At 36.7% G+C, this 22,515-nt stretch overlaps 1 protein-coding gene across 1 annotated transcript in view; it reads right to left on the bottom strand.

Moving 5' to 3' along the window:
- The window catches only part of GABRG2 (gamma-aminobutyric acid type A receptor subunit gamma2), a 64,879-nt gene extending 50,579 nt beyond the window's left edge, over nt 1-14,300 (bottom strand). The window contains exon 1 of the mRNA XM_065644193.1: nt 14,194-14,300. Coding sequence (XP_065500265.1) covers nt 14,194-14,300 — 107 coding nt within the window. The remainder of the gene's footprint in view (nt 1-14,193) is intronic.
- Nucleotides 14,301-22,515: the final 8,215 nt, after the last annotated feature.

Raw genomic sequence — 22,515 nt, 5'->3', positions numbered from 1 at the left:
CATGCAAGACACTGTTTGCGCTCATGCTCATGAAACAGACTGTGCAGGGGTGGATGTGGAATTTAGTTCTGATAAGAGGGTAGATGTGTGATACAGCAAGAATGCAAGTGGCAAGGTAATGTCTCTATGTCAGCTGAGCAGGAAAATTGTCAACAAGTGTGCCTGAATTTCCCCTATGGAATTGATTTATTTTCTTGAAGTGGCCTGTGCTAGTTTTGTTGTTGAATCCTTTGGTGGTTGGTAGTTTGGTGGTTGGTACTGTTGGGATGGCTTCATGTCAGGAGCTCCTTAATTCTGTGGGGCATATGAACACCCTAGCTTCTGGATAAGGATCGCTAGCACCTCTGCTGTCGTCCTAGGCTTGTATTTCTCTGCACTACATAACTACGTAAATAATTCATTATTCATAGAGTCACGGCTTGTTACTATTACCTATATAAAATTATGGTTGTGCCATACAAAAGGTCAAACAAATTAGCCATAGATGCTAGGGCAATTAGAGAAATTGGTGTGGCAGCTAAACCAAATAAAACAAAGCTGTGGGCAGGTGAAGAAAAGTCCAGACCCAGCAGGTCTGACAAGCCTCTGTCCTGAGGCCTTGCAAGCTCGGTGCAAAGATTATGCCTGTCATTAGCAATGGCGATGTCGTGTTGCAGGGCTACATGCTACAATTCACAAATGTTCCTTCCAAGGTAAATATTGATGCAAAGCTGCTTCATCTTCCTTTCCTACTTGTGTCCCACTGTGACAAATGCTTTGGAACACAATTTCAAACAGAAGTGCTGGGCAACAGGAAAATATGTAAACCACATACTTTCGATATCCACAGAAGGAAAATCTCACTATTAAGTATATTCAGCTTTTTATGCAAGAACTTAAAAACCTTTTTCTGAAAAACGGTTGTTTTAATGTTACTAAGTAATGAATAACATGGTGATTCTGTAATTTTATTTTAAGGAGAAGAAACTGTGTATGGGTTCACTCAGTGTTTTATTTCTCTCTTTTTGGCCTTTCTATTGGTCTCCAATAAGTAAAATGTAAGGCACATAACGTGTGAATTCTGTCTAGCTCTGAAATTTTTTCACATTTGAGTGGGCTAGACATAATGATCACTGCAAAGCCTATCTTCCCATCCCTTATATTTAAATGTGACTATTAAAGCTAGTCAAAACACTAGGAAAATAAGAGCAATTTCTATTTCACACACATACAAACACATATCTCCCTGACTTTCTTTTTCCTCCAGAAATATTTTGGCATACCTTTTTTTTACTCTCTCTCATCAATATAGTAGAATTTTATTGTATGAATTGTCATTGTTCTGATTATGATCAGAGAAGTTTGTCTCTGTAAAAGGCAAGAAACATTTAAAGAGAAAGATACTAGAAAGTTATAAGTAGATGGTATTCAAGTATAGAGAAAGATGGCAAGAAGCAGAACAATAACCGAGTACTAGCAGAAGCTAAGAGTGGGTTTGATTAATGTGTGGAACTGGCTGCAAGGATCAGAAATAGCAGTAGATGTAGCCATGAATATATTAAAAAAAATATTATTTTGAAAAACTGCATTGGGAACAAAATTTATAAGGTACGACTATTACCGATTTATTTCTGAAATTCCTGGAGGGGAGAAACCACATTAAGGTCTAGGAGATGTAGACTCATGTAAGTAGAGTTTCAAAATATGTTTAGCAATGGAATAATACAGAGTGCAGAAGATATTACAGAGAACGATACAAAGTACAGAAAGACATGCAGAGGTGAAAATATTTCCTTCAGTTCGAAAGATTATATAAGAGGATTTTTTTTTTCCTCCGCATTTTCACTGCAGCTTTATACTGTGGCTAAATCAAAGGACACACTAAATGTGCTGCAGAGACTGTTTCAGATGTAAACCAAAACGTCCATATATTCAGGCCAAAATGTCCAATTTCCCAGCAGGTTTCCTTGGCCCCTTCTCGGACCTCTATGGAGCATCCACCATGGCATACAAGTTTTTAAGGTGAATCGATAAAAAAGACCAAGCAGTGATAGGCAGCTGCTACCATCTGACATTACTTGGTGATCTTGAACTAGTCCATTCCCAGCTGTGGTGTCTCCCTTTAAGAGATGTGAGCACCAGCTACATGTGATGTCATTTATGGAGATTGTACTTTTTGTGAGAACTGAAGCAAGATCTCTGAAATTATTTAAGGTAGTCACACAAGGCATCATGGCAACTAAGAATAAGCTGATTGGCAAAATACAGATGGTTTCAGACCCCGTTTTCTGTGTGTGCAGAGAAGGCACCATGATGCTCTAGAGATTTTGTTGGTCTTTTGTGTATCTTATCCAAAGTGCATAATCAAGAAATTTTTAAAAACAGGAAGAGTCTTTTTGTCACTTGCGCAGGTGCCAGATGGGACCATCAGGTCAGGGTAGAGACCTCAAAACTCAGAAAGAGGGCAAACCCCTGAAATAAATGGAACATGAGCAGAAGCTCAGGAAGGATATAGAGGTTTTGCTAATCATAGCATATCTCCCACATGAATAAATTAATCTTCAGTTTCCCTTTCTACAATTCTAGTAGCTTTTTATGAGCTAAAGACTTATGCAGAATAACTGGCAGAGTATTGATGAGAAGAAACTGATGAAGCAAAACTTTATCCTACTTAATCCCCAGGGAACCTGGCAAACACATCTCAAATCAAAATAATATGTTAACTAAAGAACAGGTGCTATTCCAAGCCCTACAGTTTTCCAGGAGACATTATGAGTGAAATAATTTAGAAGACAGGACATAACTGGAATACACTTGCTGACATTGTTCGACTTTTTAGATTGTATCTGTCACACTTTCCAGGATTACGCTTTTCATACTGCCACCTGCTCAGTATTCTGATCCTGGTGCAGAAAACCATGTTGCTAAACATTTAAACATGAGTGAAAGTGCTTTCCTAGATGAAGGCTTGAATGCTTAAACCTAGCAGAACTGAACCCCAGCTTAGCTCCTCATCCAGCTTCCCAAGGTGTCATTGCAGACATGGTGTCTCTGGTAAAGGAATACATTTCATTATATGCTGTTTGGAATTCTTGCAGGTAAACTAAAATGTACTATTTATGATTAGACATACTGTAACTATTAAGCTTCTAGTTTTCTTTTTTTTTTCATTAAATCCTTTCATCACTGTTTTATTGAGGAGCTCAGAACATTGCATATGCAGATAACAATTGCAGAAAACAAATGTTTCTCATTTTTTAATGTAAATATATGTTGCATTGAATTTAATAATCTCTGCTGCTTATCTGCTATAGAGAGATTAAAAGACATAGTGCTTTGGGGACCATAACAGGAGAGTTGACTTTACAGATATAGTGTGTTTCCTCTTTTTTTTTTTTTTTCTTCCTTAACAAATTGTATAATTAAAGCCACAGTTTTGTCCTCTAATACTCTCTAAAAGCCTTCACATACTCAGAATTTTTCAAAGTTACCATTTAAGCTAAAATTCTTGGTTTCTGGCCAAAGATTAATTTTATTTCAGAGCTTAAAATAAAATCCACTTTTTGAAATCTGTAAGGCTAAAATTGTTTTTATTGCCTTTTAAAATAAAATCTATACAGAGTTTGTTTTCACACATATAATCCCTAGAGGACTGAATAGTAAATTCTGGAACTCATTATATAAATAATCCTTATTATGAAGCATACTCAGAGCAAACGTGACTGGATATTAAGTTTTAGGTGGGTATAAAAATATTTCGAAGTGGTTGGATATTAATAACAAATAATTTGGAATTGCTCAATTTAATTTCTGAGAAATGAAGTCTCTCTAGAAGAAGTGGTGGCATGTTGTGAGAGAAAAGAAACACTGTCCCCACCTGGGCAGAATCTTAGTTTTACAACCTTTTAACATCAAGAAGGCGGAGTTGTGGATCTGTATCACAATAACCCATAGCAGAAAAGAATATTTTCATGTTGCTCACCATTGCCTCTTAAATATGTGTCCAGAGCCTCATTGGTTGTGCTGGACTTGGGAGTCAAGAACTTGACCTTAAACATTTGTGGTGACTTTAATCTTATATGCTGCATTAGAGCTTTATTAAGGTTTTAAGTCATTTTAAGTGCATGCTTTAAGTCTTTAAATCAGCTTAGTGAGGGTTTTTTTTAACATTTCCTTTAGAAAGCAGGGAAATAAAATGAAAAGAGCTATTATTAATGTAATATTGATTGTCCTTGCCTCAAAGAGCTTACAAATATCCAATATGTTTATTCAATACAATGCAGTCTTTGATCCTAGGTAGCTATTTTGGTCCAGTAAAAGAGCAGCAATATTGGTGATTATATTCTAAGGTCCTCTAAGTATTTTACCACTAATAATCTCATCCACTTCCAAATCCTTACCTTCCAAGAAAATAATGATTCCTCTACTATGTTACAAAACAAAGTTATAATACTCAAACATATTTGGGTTCATAGCCCTCACAGGCTGTAGGATCAAAATGCATTATTTCTGTTCTGTGTACAGAAGCCAAGAGGCATCTTTTCAGTCTTCAAGTTCAGCTACTATGTTCTTGGCAGTGTAGATATTATTAAATGGATCAAACACCTCATCTTATTTCCAAGCCATCTTACTGCATGACCACTCCTCCAACCAAAGTTACTTATTGTAGTAAGGGAGTTACTTTCCTTCTCTCTCCTTTTACTTGCATAACTGAGAGTTACTACCAGCTTACTCACTTGTCTTCTTATTTGAGCATGGCGTTTCCGTGGCCTCTGACTTCCAAAACATATACACAGGCTATTTTCACTTCATGCAAAAGGTTGCCCTATATTTGTCTTCTTTTTTAATTCGATCATGAGAACTCATCTTTCTGACTCCCTGCACTGGTTTTCTATAAGAAGTAATAGCAGGCTTCTTGTCACTATGTTAAAAATGCTGTATAATTCCAGCCTTCATAATTCACTTCATTATCTCTTCCAGTTCTGTCTCCTATTCACAGTAACTGTAAAGCCTTTCTGGGCTCACAGATAAAGTCCTTACTGTCTGTACTAGGTAACTCTAAGAGATACCAGTGATTCATCTGTAGAAGGTCCAGCAGATTTTAATTTTAATTATATATCTATTATTTGGTGGCATTCTTCATTCATGGACATTTGTGTGCTTGTCTGTCTTCGGTGTGGTAGCTGTTTGGGAAATGTTTTGCAATGTTTTGAAAATATTGGCTATTGCCACATCTGCATATAGAATTATACTATTGGGGTTTGGGGGATTAGGTGATTTCTTTCCTGCACAGAGAGGCAGTTTGAATGCCTAAATTTTGGAAGAATGGCTCTTAGGCCTATAAAAGTAGAAACCAGATATGTTGTTTAGGATAGCAGAAGGGGAAAGATGGTTTCAGATGCCTTGATGAACTCTTCTCCTTTCCTGCATCAGTCTCTGCTGCACATCTGATTGAAACCTCTTTAGTGTTAATCTACAGTGCGAAGTCTTTTGTGTCGTCAGTTTCTGGAGAGGAAAAGCAGAGTTCATCCTATACCACTCTTTTAAAGGATGTACACGAAATGGCCAAGGGATGACTGATCTCTTTATCTGACCATTATAATTCATTCTGGTTTGGTGACATGCTTCGTCCAGCTCTATCAAACATCTATATGGATCAGTAGGTCCCAGAAGTACATTATCACTTAATAATATATTGAACAATATATTGATTAGTTTAGTAGTGCTTTCTAGCATTATCTTATTACTACTAATTATTCTTATTTTTTATTTTTCTCATTATTTCTCCTTCTATCTCTTTTTCTCTCTCTTGAAAAATAATCTAAGGGAATTAAATGGAAGTGGAATTCAGTAGATAATCCTCAATCTGTCACAGCAGGCAGATTTCTGTTTAGATCAGAAGATATCTTACTACAGATTAACAAAAGCTTCATATGACCAGGACATGCTAGTTGTGTTATACAATATAACATCGAATCACAATTGAAGGAAAACATTAATTTTCTCCTATAACCCACTGTTTTTTCAGGGAATTCTATCAGAATTTTATTTCGAGTATGCATGAGATCCTCTTTAAGATGCATTTCTCATCAGTGTATAGAACCATAGGTATTTTTCTGTAGAACATGGAGCATTCAAAAGCTTAAGATGGTAAATAGTACAGAAGAAGGCTAGCCTTTCATCTCAAGGGTTCACACCAAAGTCCAAGATGACATTCAGTAAAAAATACAATTTCATACATGATTACCTGCAGCATTTCAAAAGAACTAATGCAAACATAAAAAGTAGATATCTTCTTCTCATTCCATTCCCTTCAAATGCTCATGATGACCCTTCATTCTTTTTAAATTGTTTTGTTTGTTGTCTGTATATTGATGTTTTATTTCTGGTAATCTGTATAAATTGTCTCAGGTTTTGTAAAAATGCTGTTTCTTTAATGTTGTGCTGGCTGGCTGTGAACAGATGAAAGTTCTATCTTGTAAGACTAGTATTTAGTTTCATATACAATGGCCAGATTTCACAGCTAGACCTACGCATTGTGTTGTACTTTACTGAATATGTGTGAAATGTCCTTCCACTAAATCTGAAAAAATAGAACTGATCCTATAGATAAGAAAATCTGCCTTACACATTAGTGATTTTCTTCCTTAATTATAATAATTTGTTGCATAGAGATTCTTATATAAATTACTGACGTTCTATTACCTGCTATCACACTGCAGTTATCATAATGTGATGATTACTTTGGGTCACATCAGCTATCTATTGTGCCTTGTATTTTGCATCTGGCAGATGCCAACAGCAGAAGCTAAGAGCAAAAGATCAGAGCATTAATATAATGATGCTTCCCTAGTAAAATCTCTTCACTTCCAGAAACATGCACCTAGAGATTTCCCGTAAAGAAATGTTACCACTGGGATTAATGGACTTTGAAGTATTTTTCTTCTTTTTGAATATATATAAATCTCTGGGGTCTGCATTACCTCACTGATTAGAAAAAGAAAACAAAACATTTTTGTAAGTTTTCAGGCAGCCAATGAAAATTTCACTGGATACACTATGCCCTTTATATAAAAGAAAACAAGTAATACTTTTGCAGTTAACTTTTTCCATGTTGCTTAGGACACCAGATGAAAAAGCATTATGCAGCTGAGTAGTCATTTACATGGGAAGGTGTTTGCTACATTTCTCTTCTGCTTCTACAGTCACTGCTCGTTTTCAGCAGCATTAAAGCCTCCTTTTTTTGACAGTAGTTGTGTTAAAAATATTACTCCGTTACATAAATAAGAGGATATCACTGTGTGTCACACTGAATACCCAATACTCATCTGACAAGACTCACATATTAATTTCCTGTCACAACTATACAAATACCCCAGAATCACACTAGCTGTAATCTTCACTGTTCTCTCAATACTTTCTTCAACCTACCACCTTCGCCCCTCTTTTACCTCAGTTTGTCTCGGCCAGTTGGCAGGTGCTGGGACTTGTGAAAATATGTACCCACTATCTCCCTCTTCCCACTCTTTATTCATGTGGATGAAAAAAAAATAGTATTTTGTAAATTTCTCACATTGAAGGAGATGGTTACACATTCTGATGTAAACGAATTTCTAACCACTTCATATGACAAGTTTAAAAGCAAGTAACATCATTTTCTTATTTCCAAAGATAAAATTAAATGCTGTTTTCTTCAGCTTCTGGCTTGATGCAAAGCTGAATTTCTCTTAATTGGAAGAATCAAACAAGCAGGTTACTTCTGGACATTGCAAATAGAAAACTGGGCCCAACTCGAACAACAGGAAAGCTCCTACTTAGTGCACCAGAGCTCTTCTGAGCCAGGAGCTCACCTAAATAACATGCTTGTGAAGACAATACGTCTCTACAGGTGTACACACTAGGTGAATTCACATTCTCATGGTATGCTTCTTATTAGTTTCATGATAATTTGGGCCATAACCCAGTATCAAAAGGAAGCACACGGTGAATGTTAAAACAGTTTTAAGTCGTCAGAAGTCACTAATCAGATTTAGTATAAAGTCTAAAAAAATTAGTGCATTTCGTATAGACACTTTAAGCTGTTCCTTCCTCATCTTTCCTTCAGCTAAAATAACTCTTCATCCCGATTTTTGTGCTTTGGATATATTCACTAGGGGCAAGTGTAGTCCCTAATTTCATTAGTGCTCAACAAGTTCATTTTTAGTCTTATTCTATGAAACGGGTTCATCCTTACCTAATAATAATTATACGTACCAGACTATGATGATGAACTATTTTTTTCTGCAATTTACAGTTCTTTCCTGGTAGTTTCTGCAGTCTTCTTCTTATAATGAATGTTTCTTGTTCTAAGTAAACAGCCTCTACCTTTGAGCCCAGAAGCATAACTCTATTTCCAGTGAAGTTACCTGGATGTCTATTTCTATTGTCAGTTGTCATATCTTTTCTAAAAAGAGGTAAATAGACATGTCTCCTTTACTGCCACAAAGTCTCCCTAGTTCTTGTTCTATTCACAGAAAACAAGCCCTGTTCTTGAATGGAGAACTTTCTTTAAGTCCAGAGGGCCAGAACAAAACCTAAGTGCTACTTAAAATCAACTTACATTGCAATCTGTGGGCTGAAGTGGAGTGTAAAGTTTAAGCTGATCTTCTATACAGAATAAAAAAGAAGGAAAGAAGAAATAAGTGCTTAGAGGTGTCATAAATCAGTTAGCTGGAATGTGTGTTGAGAGCTTTCTGCAAAAAGTAAAAGCATCATGCAGTGTAAGAAACACTTCTTGAAGATTCTTACTGAGTTACGATTTAACTTTGGGTTCTTTCCTAGCTCTTCCTTGTGAACACATAACTGCCTGTAAGAATTTACACTGTATAGGTCCCAGCTTTTCCCTCACCAACAGACTGATTTCAGTGGGGTGGAGATTACTGAGAGGATGAAACTAGGCTTGTCATGTGAGGAGAGTCCTAAAACTGCTGAGATTTTCAGTAGGTATAGGATAAGATGTTGATTTCTTAGTAGACATAACTGGGAAAATGAACAATCAAACATTACCATCTGTGTTAAAGTGAATTTATTTGGCAATAAATGTCTATTAAAAAAGTACAATACTAGATAGGCTATGAAGCATGAACATTTAAAAAAAACTTCAGCTCTACCATCCCTATGCCAATTATTTTTTTTATGTGTATATTTTCTAAGCCCGAATCCATATGAAGCAATCCTCCAGCTAGCATTGTATTCTTCACTGCCATTCTCACATAATCTACCTCTTTTTCTGTGTAGGACTGTGAGTGGGGCTGCAGGTGCAATAGTTTGTAAAGCAGCAGTTCAGACTGACCAATGAAATAGAGAACCACAGTACACTCTAGTTATTCTGCTGAACGTTTCAAAGAAATCAAATGATCACCCTAACAGAATCTTTGTGTCTAAGAATATACAGAACTTTAATAGGTCGAGTAGTTGAACATAACAAAGGAAAGGCTATGGGGTACTGAGCTGCACCCCCAAGCACAGGACACAGCCACCCAGAGGTATTGACTTTAGAACTGCCTCTGCTTTGGAGATACTTGAATGTGTTCTTGAAAGTAGTGTATGGATCACATACAGTACAGATATACTCTAAACAGGTATGAGAGGCAGAATATGAAAAAAAATCAACCTTCCTATAAGCATGTGCATCTGTTATTGCTCACCTGTGTCTAATGCTTTATCTAATCCTTTAATAAGTCATGCTTTCAATTCACAATTCAGTTATTTGTTGGAGGAAGTGGTGGTCATTACTTAAGTATATAAGAATTTAATTGTACTGGGACTGAAACTTGGGATGAGTTTCCTTTGACCAGACATTTGCTTCTTTTCCCTTCACTTGTTCACTTCTGTCAGAGACTTCTTCCCTTTTAAATTTTTGTGCAACTGTTACAGAATTTCTTGACTTATGCTAACAGAGCAAATGTAGAATAAAAATGAAAACAATGCAACCACAATCCAAATCAATCAGATTTTTTTATCAGATCAACACTAATCAAGAACAATTTAAACTTAAGACCAAAAAGCATGATTTGAATGGCCATGAAGAAGACATGTAATATGAATCATATGGGAAATACTAACTTCGAAGAGTAGATTAATTTCCTAAGCTGTTTTTACTGTAGTTAGTTTTTAGAGTTTTGTATTAACAAATTTCACTTCTCAGATTTTCAAGGATTCAGACTTTCTGAAAGACTTTGCGTAGTCATTGGAGTGTTTTGGAATACATGGATTTTGGCATGCAGGTTATGGTTAGGTGCTGCAGTCATTAAAGCAGAAGTTAAAGGGCTTAATTCACATCTCTGAATTATTATATGCTTGCAAATAGGGAAACAGTGTCTGTAATCTTTTTTTGCCCCATCAAGTTATTCATAATGAGATGGTGATAATTTTTTTAAATTGTTTAAATCTACTTTAGATCACTGGATTTTTAGTCTCTTTATTCCAATAGCAGTTGTTCCAAGTTTGTGTCCCAGCATTCCAGCTGGTTGCAGTCAGGAATGCAGCATGGCGATGGGAAACTCAGAGGCAGTGTCACTGTCCTTGCTAACCCTGACCAGGTAGAGGGCAGGTCCTGTGCCCGTGGAGCCTCAGCCCTGCCGAAACAAAGACCATGGCATATAGGGCAATCAGCACTAAATATTCAGTTACACAGTATCATAGAAAAGGATTAAGTCATTTAAAGCACCTAGATTCACATCTTCTGTTATGACACTTCTTTAAAAGCGACCATCTCTTGTTAGTTGAGAAATTTGTCTCTTGCTGAGCAACTTCTTATTCCAATAATGCTTCAAGTGACGTCAATGGGGCCTCTGACTTAATATTAGTGCTATACACTGTGTGAAAGTATTGAAAGCGAGTGTACTAATAACTACAGCTGCAGGATTAATACCAAACTGATGGTAGCAACCTTTACCATAGTTCTGAATGACTGTTCAGCTCGGGGATATTCATACCCCTTTTAATCATTGTTATTATATCACTTATCACACAGTGCAAGAACCCAACTGACACTGATAGTACTTTACAAGAAAAAAAACCCCTATTTACTCCCACGTTCAGTAATTCACTAGTGAAGATACATATATTCACATATGCACCAAACTCTTTTGGTGCTAAAGTGATTGCTTTATTTATGCTTTTTTCTGATCAGTCTTGATAGGTCTCAGTTTTAGGTATCTAGTTGAAGCATAAAAACATTGCCATGACTCTACTTGGGCACTAATGAGTAAAAAAAATAAAAGTAGCTAGTGTCCAGAATTTCACATCTGGACATTACTTTGCGCTGTGTTCATGTGATTTTTGCTGACAATTTGTTAAAGCCAAGGACTATCCAAAAGTAACTAATACAACCTGTATGTAAATCATGTGCAGAGTATAGCTTTAAATCCATTTGAAACTTTGCTAGTGAGTGAGCTCTATTACAGGTAACGTGTTAATTACCTGTTATGTGTTCAGTAAGTGTAATAAAATAATTAGTTCCAATTAAACCTCCTATTGAGGTGTGCAAATATTGAACCATTTTATTTACATTTTTAAAGTGTTTCTAAACCCAAAGATTTTGATGAACAGTTTTCAGAAATTTGGGGTTTGGTTTGATTCATTTTCACTGAAACACAGCGTCAGTCAATCTGAGGGGCTGCACAAAGCTGCTACAGTACTCTGACAGAGAAGATGATGGGGAACTTTATGCAAGAAGTGCAATGCAGTTCTGAATGTCAAGAATCAAATTTGAAGAAAGCACTTCCTAAAACGTTAGCGTGCACAATTGTAAGGGTGTACTGTGTGCATGTAGTAAAACTGATACATAAAATTATTCTCCAAGTAAAATCCTGCAGTGCTGTAATATGACATTGGTTCTGAATTCGTTCAAATCATGGTTTGCTGAAGTCAATGCCAAAATTTTAGCTGCTTCCATTAGCACCTGAATGATGCCTTAACTTTCCTCTTCTTTCTCTATTCTTCTAAATAACAATGATTGTGCAATGATTTCTTTTTCTCTACATAGTAATTTTTTTATTAATAGGGGGAAAACTTCTGTGTAGTATTGGTAATCAGTTTTCATGTGTTCAATTACTTTGATCACATTCTGCAAATACTTAAACTTTTGTGCGTATTCTGATTGATGTCAAAACGTTTATTCATATGCATAACATGGAGTTATGCATTGGCCTTTAAGAATTCAGTGTCCAAGACAGGTGGCACATAATACAATGATATTCCCTCCTTCTGAAGTGTTTGATGGGTTTTTAACAGAGAAAAACTTGCATCCTGGATATAAATAAACAGTATCTAAGTTCAACTTTTATAACACTGTCTTGGTCCATGTGTTTCCAAAACTAATAGTTTCTTCCACAACAGAAGGAGAAAAGCGTCCTGATTATTAGAATTAAAATAGTATTTTCAGATTGACTCATTTAAAATATTTTTATAAAGCAGTAAGGATAACTTTCACTTTTACTTGTAGCTTTTTAATATTGTTTCTCTGTCTATTATTTATTCTTTGAAAGTATGAAGTCAGGAAGCTGTCAGAAGAAACCATCTTGGCCATCAGATGGCTCTGAAGAGAAAACAGAACCTTTTGCTGAGATAAAACTTTAATTTGCATTATGAAGAGTTTATTTTAAAGCTTATGAAATAATTTAGGCCAAATTCCTCTTGGGGTATGTTATTCTGAACGATGAGTGAAAAGAAGGAAGCGTGTTAAAATAGATATCTTGGATTATTTTAGTGGAAGTTTTATGTCAAAATAATCTGAGACTCTGTGTTCATGAAATCATGTAAAAGCTCATTTTCCATTGCTGTATTCACATAGTGATCTGAAATTATTCTGTAAGAATCAGAGGTACCTTACACGTCTTACTCCCAATAACAAAGCCTCATGGTAGGCACACCAAGTTTTATTTCACTTTCTACTCCATTTTCAACCATTTGAAGTTTCTTTTCACAGGAATTCTTTGCAGAGTCCTTTTTTTATGAGAAGAAAGTTACTCTAAAACCCAGCAACTTATCATTTCCTTGGCCAATAATTTTAGCCTTTTATTTTGCCTAGAACAAAAATCCTACCACTGCAGCTTCAATGTCAGATTTTTCTTAAACAAACAAACAAAAAGGCAAACATAACCCAATTTTAGTATGGTAGTGTCCAGGTAAAAGAAGGGGAGAAGAAAGAAGGTGAATTTGAATGAGAAGCTGGATGCATACAGCACTAATAGTAGAAAAGAGAGTGGGCACTAAGTTCTTTAATGGATCAATGACAACGGGGCTTGTGCAGCTGTGAGAAGCCGCTGTTCCCAAAGGCCAGGCCAGGTGCTTTGCAATGCAGTGCTACTTTCTCATCTAACCTCTTAAATGCACAGTCCACAAATTTTTGCAAGAATGTCTGGTTCAGCGTAATGCTTGGCACTGCAGCAGTACTCACTCCTCCCCTCCACATTCTACTCATCCACATACAAACTCCTTTTTCCTTTGCTGTTAAGATTTTTAGCTCTTTACATTTGTATATACAATACACATATGCAGCACGCACAGGTTGTCTTCAAACAGCACATGTGTCAGTGAGGGGGGGTAAATGCCGTTGTAAACATCCATCTCATATGTTCAGCGAACACTATTGCATCCCTTTGCTTGTTCCATCAGCATTAAAAGCATTTCGGTAGCTGGGAAATGCAGGCAGCACCTCGCTGCCTCCTGGGGAGGCTCGTGCAGGGACCCGCAGCCCCGTCTTTGGTCCTCGATCCTTCCCCGGCTCCGACAGAGGAACAAACCTCGGGCACCGGGGAGCCCGTAGCCCGGGCACAGCCATGATGTGGCTGCTGAGGTGAAAACAAGTGTGAATGCCCTGACATTCTGCCCACAAAACACAGCTGTACTATAACTCCATGCACTGTAGCAAACAATAATTCAGAGATAAAAGGCTTCATTAATATGGCATCAAATTCTACGAAATGCGCGGCATGTACCACCATCATACACACCCGCTGCTCATCCTCCCTGTCCATTTCAGAGCGACAGCAATGTAAGAGAAATAAAACATTGTAAGATCTGAGCAGCTAGGAGATAGGTGAGTGTAATGCCACCATCCAAACCTCCGGCATTCTCACCGCAGCTCTGCAAATTTGCAAACAGATTCTTCGCCCCCCAGCCCTCCCTCACCCCCCACCCCCCCAAACAGAATCAGAAAGCACATCTTACCACTGGATGAGACAGAGGAACAGAAGTGCCCACACCATCATTTTGAGAGAAAATGCAGGATTCAAGAATGCAGTGCTCCCCAGGCTTGTCGGATTTGGAGGAATCATCTCTTTTTCTCCAGCCCCCCCACCAGTTTTTTCCCCCTTTCCTCCGGGTTGCAGATGGATCCGTCTCCTTCTTTAATTTTTTTTGGTAGTGGTTATCCCCCCCTCCCTACCAGGTCCCGTCAGTGGGATGTTACGTTGCGCCCAGCTGCGGGAATTAATATGCAGGGGGACAGAAATTAGATCTGCACAAGCCCTTTGCAGATATAATCAGAAACGTCAGCTCAGGCAGCAGGCAGCAGCTTCCAAATCTAGGGGAATAATATAATTGGGAGAGGGAAAAAAAAAAAAGAAAAAACAAAAGAAAAAACCCCAAACCAACAAAACCACAGACACTCGGAGAATAAAAACAGTCAAGGAAAGAAGAAATACATACACATGCACACATTTACAGAACCACTCACACACATGCAACAAAACCCGATAAAGCAATAGAAAGAACAAATGAGAGGAGAGGAAAAAAAAAAAACAACAAAAAAGAAAGAATAAAGCAATGGATCTTCTGCCTGAATGCAGATTAACTCTGAGGTCAAAGTGGAAATGATGCACTCTGCTGCAGCACAGATTAACACATGCGTGGTGTCAGCCGGGGTGCTTTTTAACCTTTGATTACACACATGCAGGCAGCCTTGATTTTCATTTGGGAGGCAAGAAGGATTTGGCAGGCATAAAAAGGGAGGTTGGAAGGAAAAGCTTGCCCTGTGCTGCTGAGCATCCTCATTTTTCTAAACAGCCTGGAAATCGTGATTGCAAAGGAAAAAAAAAAAAAATGAAAGGATGGATGGGGGAGTGGAAAAGGGAGGGATGGTTGTTGCTAAGTAACTCAGGAAATGGGGAAAGCAGCATTGGTGGAGTCAGTATGAATGAGGTGATTTAGAGTGTGATAGGATTAGGGGGAACACGCAAGGGTTTTATCTCCCCTACCCCTAACATAACCAGGCTACACAGACGCAGGAAATACTTCCTGGCCAGGGGGGAAACACTAGATGGCTATAAAAGCTGGACGTAGCCAAATTTTGGAACCAGAATCCCAAATTCCTTTGTCCAAAATTGTACTTTAGCAGCTCCTAGTGAAGTAAAAATTCAGGGAATCTCATGATTTCCCAAAATAAGAGCACTTCAGTCTAAAATAGATACTTGGACCATGACCTACAATAACCAATTTTTTATTTCCCCAATTTTTTCTGCTTAAAACCAAAGCAAATATAGATAGCATCAAGCCTCCCCAATGCTGTTTATAAGCTGTGGGACTGATGCGCAAACATGATTATCAGGAACTGGGACATGTGACCTGACACTGTTTCGGTTCCAAGCCCATTTTTTCTAAAACTCAAAGGGGAAATAAAGAAATAATTCTTCTAAAGAACACTTAAATGGAGAGAAAATTAAATGCTCCTCATAGAGTAAAAGCATCAAAAATTCCCCCTGGACTGAGTCTAGTCTGAACCAAATTTAATGTCTGGATCCTGCTCAAACCTGACAATACCCAGGCCAGTCTGATAAATACCAATGTCCAAATGCAGAATGAAATTTATCCATCAAAACCAGATATAGTAGTTGCTGTCCCAGATTCTCAAAAAACCCCTCACATCCAGCCTTCAGCCATCAAACAATTTTTTTTTATTTCCAAACATGACATATTTAACTATAATAGCCCATTGATAATATTAGTCCTGTAAGTATTTTATTAGCCGCACCTTCTGTTCACATTGTTAATTGGATATCAATGGGTTTTGATGGACAAGTATACACTGAAGATTATGTAGATTGTTCTGCATATTAAAAATTGCATCATCATTTTACGATCAATTTTTCGTCTCAGATCTACTTATTTTAATTTTATTTTCTGATGTGTGCAGTTGACATTTAGGCACCAAGGTAGTGGGAATTAAGGCCTTCGGCCTCTGATACAGTTGGTTTTTTAGTGTTTCTAAATGGTAGATATCACAGCTAACATCATTTATATATCAAAATATTTGACCACAATACATAAAAATTATCCACCAATAATCAAGTAATAGCAATTTTGGCTGTAAATAATTTCAAATACAAAATTGTCCTTGCAGTCCTTTGCAACCTTGGCCTGAAGGAAAAGAAAGCAAACCCGGGTTTTATGCTTAATGCATTTCACTGTTATGATCTCTAGTTATGATGAGAACCTTTGCTGGGAAAAAAATTGTTTATCTGTATCAGATATAACTGCTACAGAAAACAAAAACCTAATAGGCTGTTTTCTATTTGAACACGTGTTGTTTTTGAATCACAGAGTTCTGCTTCTTGTGCCCACAAGCTCAGATCAGACAGTGATGTTTTAGAATTCCGTCATAATAAATTATCACAAAGGACCAAATTTACATGAGAACACTGCCTAGTGCGAAATGTTTTCCTGACACCTTTTGTGTGATAAACCAATCCCACATAGTAATTTGCCCCTGAGCACAAGAAATGACTTGACAGTTTTTTGTGGAAAAAATGTCTTATGAAGAATAATTGAACTCAGAAGTGATTGTTCCAAAAACATGCGTTCTATATCAGACCAGAATAACATTCCCAAGAGTATCTTACTGTACTTTGGCAGACAGCTTGTCCATTTGCAAGGAGGTTCTCAGCTGCCGTTCATTTTCCTATGTGTCTGGATCTTTAAGTCCCAAAATAGATGGCTTTTCCTTACTCTAAAATTGTTTTTTCTTCTGTATCAAATTTTACATCATACATTAACAACAAAGACAAAAGATACATGTGAAAAAGCAAATGCAAAAAAAATAAAAGTATTTTAAAGGATAGATAAAGTAGAAAAAAGGACCCTGTCAATGTCCATATATCACCAGGTGATCCACAAAAAAGATCACTTATTGGTTTGTGTTGGTTTTTTTTTTCGTATGTTTGTATCTGGAACTTCTTTCTGTTTCAGCTTCTAATTCCTTATGTTGCTTTAGACAAAAAACAAAAATAAAATGCTAACTTTGCTGTCTCTCAAATGGCATAAGATTTGGGTAAGAGGTAACTGTTTTTTATGGGTTGGGGATGGTTTCTTAAATGCAGAAGTAGTAAACACCCAGGTAGCTAAATTGTCTAGTGATGATTTACAAGACTGCTAATTGCATAGCAAGTATTGTTTTAATACTTAGAAAAATAAATTAAATGTATCAAATTACTTTTAGCCAGAAAAAAAATTCCTAATTATTAAAAAAAGGCATTTCAAACTGCATGAATCTGCATATTTTCAAAAATATCTTGCTTAAAGCTATGCATAAATATATATTTTATAGTAGTAGTAATGACATTGATAACATTTTCTTTTCCTCCAATATTCTCCTAACATATTCTAGCCCTGGAGAAATATACAAATACTGAACTCATGAGGAAAATAACATCCAATATAAAACATTTCTTAGATGGAATTCTAGGATTTGATACAATCTAGCACTTTTCCCGTGGCCTATCTTCTAATACATTTTCTTCTCATAAGTAGGGGTATAAATTTATTTATTTATTTTTAATAGAAACAACTGAAAATGAGTGTCTTGCAAAACTCCTAGAAGACAGGTAGCTCATGGTTTGGTACCTTTAGTAATGTACGTATGTTCTTGTGGCTGCGTATGGGAGGTGTGTGTTTTGCTATTAGCATATTAGTTTATTATCTCACTGATAAATAAAATTCTGTACTAGAGCAGGAGCTGCCAGGTCTGACTACTTACTGACAAGTCAAGGGACTTTCCAGTTAGAAGACCTAGACCTCTAGTTCTCTTTTAATTCATGTGCATAAAATACGGAGATTTTGTGAAGGAGCGATATAGAGGTGGACTGAATAGAAAGTATGTCTGTAGTGCTAGACTAAAATAATAGTTTAGAGATGATTGTTGACTTCTTAACGGACAGGGAATCTGGGCCTTTCAAAGAGTTTTTTTAGTCAAGTCTAACTGAACATTATTGCAAATGCACATATTTTTACATTCATATCAGTACTAAGTAGATGAACTATAGTACACCATGTATCCAAATACAGATCCATCTATTTTGGCAAATGTAACTTAAAACTAATTGTTTATTGTTATATAACTAAAAATAGTCACTTCTTAATATTGAATCTCACTGCTACTTTTCCCGAGTACATCCTGGAGGAAGGAGTCAGACAAATTGCATATCATTGGTGTAGAATATGGATATTCTAGATTGGCAAAGTAGGACTCCAGATGGATTTTATTATTTAACTGAAAAAGTATCATTTAAGCATTGTTTTGGTGCTATTTATTAGGATTAAGACGATTCACTTGAGCTGTCATAATAAAAGAAAAAATAAGACTAAAAAGGTGAAAATAATAATTCTTTCAAGAAATCTATCAAGCAGAAGTCAATTTCTTAGAGGATTCAACCTACTGTATCATTTTAAACGTCAAAAGCTTGTGCTGCTTGGGAAATTATTTTTTAAAGAATTATCTTAGAGCTTAGCAATAAAAAAATGGAAATTCTTTCCTAAGTATATACAGTGGTATTTCAGGCTTTTATGCAAAGTGAACCTTTTTTTTTTTTTTCAGAAAGATTTTGATTTAAACAGTTTCATCAGGTTTCTATTCTAAGCAACCACTCTCTGAGTATTTGACTTACAGAAAAAAAAAAAAGAGCTGGTAGCCTAAATACAACCAAAACACAAACCCAAAATACTGTGTTTGTTTATATTCTTTGATCTTGCACTAAAACAGTAAAGAAAACAAGTTTTTGGCTAAGAGCTCTCTTGCTGTACTTAGATTTACAAGCTCCTGCCAGCCACAGACTTAACGAATGCGATTTTGTGCTGTAAACATCTAAGATTCTCTTCTCATAAACCTTCTTCAGCAAACTGCATTCCCCATCTCCCTGCCCCTGACCCAAGCAAGCGTTCTTATCCTGGAACAGTATCTAGAGGACCCAGTTCCACTGCACTGAACTCTTATGTAATGAAATCACCACATTAAGATGCTTTCTGAGGAACAGAATAATGATTGTTTTCTGAGCAGTTTTATTAATGCCTAAGAGAAGTCTCTGCTCCACAGGAGTTTCAAAAAAGCATGATTTGCAGGAGTAATATCTTGATATGTATTCATATAAATTCTTTAGCAGGATGTCTTGTGCACAGTATTTTGAGTGTGTTTATACTGTACAAAGAGCTTAGGTCAAACCCCTGTATTCAAACCATAGCTTTCTCCCCACACCTCCTGCTAAATCTCAAAGTTTAAGACCGATGGCTTTTGAAAGCATCCCAGGGAGGCAGGTTCTGCATCCTGCAGTCCGGCACTGAACTGGGGGACAGGAGAATGGTCGAGTTGTCCTCCTCACGCTCCTGAGAGTAAAAAGTGAGGGATGGCAGAGAGACAGTGCTGCTGTCACCTCTGGGATGATGCCAGAATCTTCATATGGAGGAATGAGGGGACCCTATTCACATAGTACATACTTTCAGTGGGACAAGTTTAGTTCAATTGTTTCAAGCACGATTATGATCAGCGGTCATTCAACCCACTGCATACTTGTTTTGGAAGTTATCTTTCAGTACCTGCATGGCAGAAGTAAACGTGTAACTACATATATTCTCTACCTAGTAATGAGAAAGGAAGACATAAAATGTGTACAGAAGCAGCACTGAGTACCAAAGGGAAAGACACATGAGATATTTGAGGAAATCATTTTGAAAGGATATTTTCCAATAACTATGTTATGGTACTTGAATATATGTGTATTGGAATGAAGCCAAACAGGTGTTCTTGAAATCATCTAAGAAGCAGCACATTTGATGGACCAGCATGCTTGCAAATATATTTTCATCTGCATATACTCACAATGAGAAGGATTAATGTGTTCTGTAAATGATTTGTTAATGTTCTGAAGTACTGTATATATAACAGAGAGCTATCAACACTCAGTTATTTCATACCGCTAATGGCTAGTTTGCAATTATATTGAAAACGTTCACTATCACTCTGTTTTATAACGAGGTATAGTTGAGTGATAAAGTGAGGAACAGGATCCTGCTTTTTTTTCTTTAGTTGTCCAATTCTGTCTTTTCATATTCTTTATAGAGCATGATTTTTTATGCTTTTGGAAAATTAAAAATTTAAGAATTTTTCTTATTTACTCTTACCAAAAAAGTAGCACTCTTGAGGATGCTAAATCTGTTCATTTAATCTGTGCTCATCTACAATATTAGTTTTATTCCCACATGAAGGATGAAAATTCTCATAGACTAGGAAAACATGGTTCATTCATTTGTTGGTTTTCCCCAATCTATAATGCAACAAGAACAACATCAACACCGTATACTTGTTTTCTGCACAAGGAAAAGATCTCCGCTATCTTAAGAGTGATTACTTCTTTCAGAGAGAAGCATTTTATCAGTTTTTCCACAAATACGTATATATTTTTCAGAAGAGTAGTCTGCAAATTCTTGACAAGAGGTCACAGGAAGCAACTTGAAATGCATGTTTAGAATAAAGCCCAAGCTCGAGTCTCCCATGCTTTGATGACAATTAAGAGCATGTTTAACTGCTGTCTTTGACATCATGGTTATCTAAGTCCAGGTCTTTGCACATTAATGCAAGAAAAGGCCACTCCTTGACAGAAAATAGTTTAACCTCAGAATGTCAATTTTCACAATTGTAATTACTGTTTTCTCAGTAAAGATATTTTTGCTGTTTCTGATTTTCTCTCATACCAAGAAAGTAAGATCTAAAAGTGAAAGCAGTAGAAAACCTGACTTTGTTCATCAGAGAGTATTTTCAGACTCCTGTCTCCATCATCTGTATTACAGCAAACATTCAGAGCACGCCACTCTTTCTATCAGACCCAGCCTCATTGACTTTTTCTGTGGTTGTCATCCCTTTTGTATAGAAAATCTGATTTGACATACAATGTAGATTTGACATTTTACTTAGTGTTCACTAATACAGAGCAAAAAGCTCTGTATTTCCATGCCAGGCTCAGTATTTCCTTTAGACAGTTTACATAATCTTCAGATCTATTTTGATGTATCATTATTTCCTGTGACTGCAATATTCAAAGTCTATTTCCATCAGCAAGGCAGCATCTCCTTCCCGAGTAAATGTGAGGAAAATCTTCCTGCCCTTTGTGTAAGAACAGGTTTGGGCACAGGTTTTGTGCAGGTGAGTGGAGCGGGAGCGGCTACATCAGCAGGGGATGTGGAGCTGCTGAGCTGTGCAGCCCGTGCTGGCAAAGCCTTACAGGCAGCCTTGCCAAGAGAATGTTATGTCCATTCTGTAGAAGCGTTACAAATGGCTTTTGATATCTTCCTCCAAAACATTAATGGAAGTAGTAGGCAGAAAGAACTTTTTTTTTTCTTTTTCTTCCCTACAGAAAGCAGCAGTCAATTTTCTAAAGTGTTATATTAATTATGCAAGAGTAAGGATACACGACACTATAAATAGTTGTCAATACAGTATTAAACATGTGTTTTTCACGTCTACGTTTGAGTCATAAGGTGGGCTTATCTTTTGTTCATGTTTTTTGCCTTTATATAATGCTGAAGAAGAAGTCTCATAATATGTCCCTGTTTTCTGTTCAGGTTAAGCTCTTTTGATGTCTGTAAAGAAACTTGCAGCATTTTGAAAGATCACATCCAATACAGTGGGTGCAAATACACATTGGAAATGTTACCTGATAACAGTCGATGTGTGCTTGCAGGCAGGGAATACACATTTTTTACTCTGGACTTTTGATACTGTGTATGATATTCACATGAGCAAACTAGAGATATATGATTTAGTTCTAGAAATTTGTACTCAGTTGTTTCCAACAATTTTCTTCTAAAATGCTGGAGGGTACTGAGTAGAATTCTTCAGGTGTTTATTCTGGACCTTTTATTACTAAAGATACTAATTAATGAACTGTATGAATAAAATCCTTACTATATTCATTAAGGATGCCAAGCCAGAGGCAGGAGGGGCTTGGGCGTGGTAGGGAATAGGTCTAGACCTTAAAAAATTAGAAGTGGATCTGATAAAATATGACGAATTTCAGAACGTTCAGAAAGGATGGCCGGAAGTCCTGAAAAACGTTTTCAAAGTAAAAGTGAAAAAACTGAGTAAATGCAGTTTAGTCTGAGACGAAGTATGCCAGGTTTTCAAATATGTACTGGTGGAATGAGGAAGGGAATAGCTGGTGTTTCTGCTTTGTAGGATTAATAGGTTAAAGGGCAATGAAAACTTTTGATGCCACAGAAACAAAGGCATGC

Source organism: Caloenas nicobarica, chromosome 13, assembly GCF_036013445.1.
Source record: "Caloenas nicobarica isolate bCalNic1 chromosome 13, bCalNic1.hap1, whole genome shotgun sequence".
Lineage (NCBI taxonomy): Eukaryota > Metazoa > Chordata > Aves > Columbiformes > Columbidae > Caloenas > Caloenas nicobarica.
Note: the sequence above shows the minus strand (reverse complement) of the source record. Positions and strands in the feature narration are given on the sequence as shown.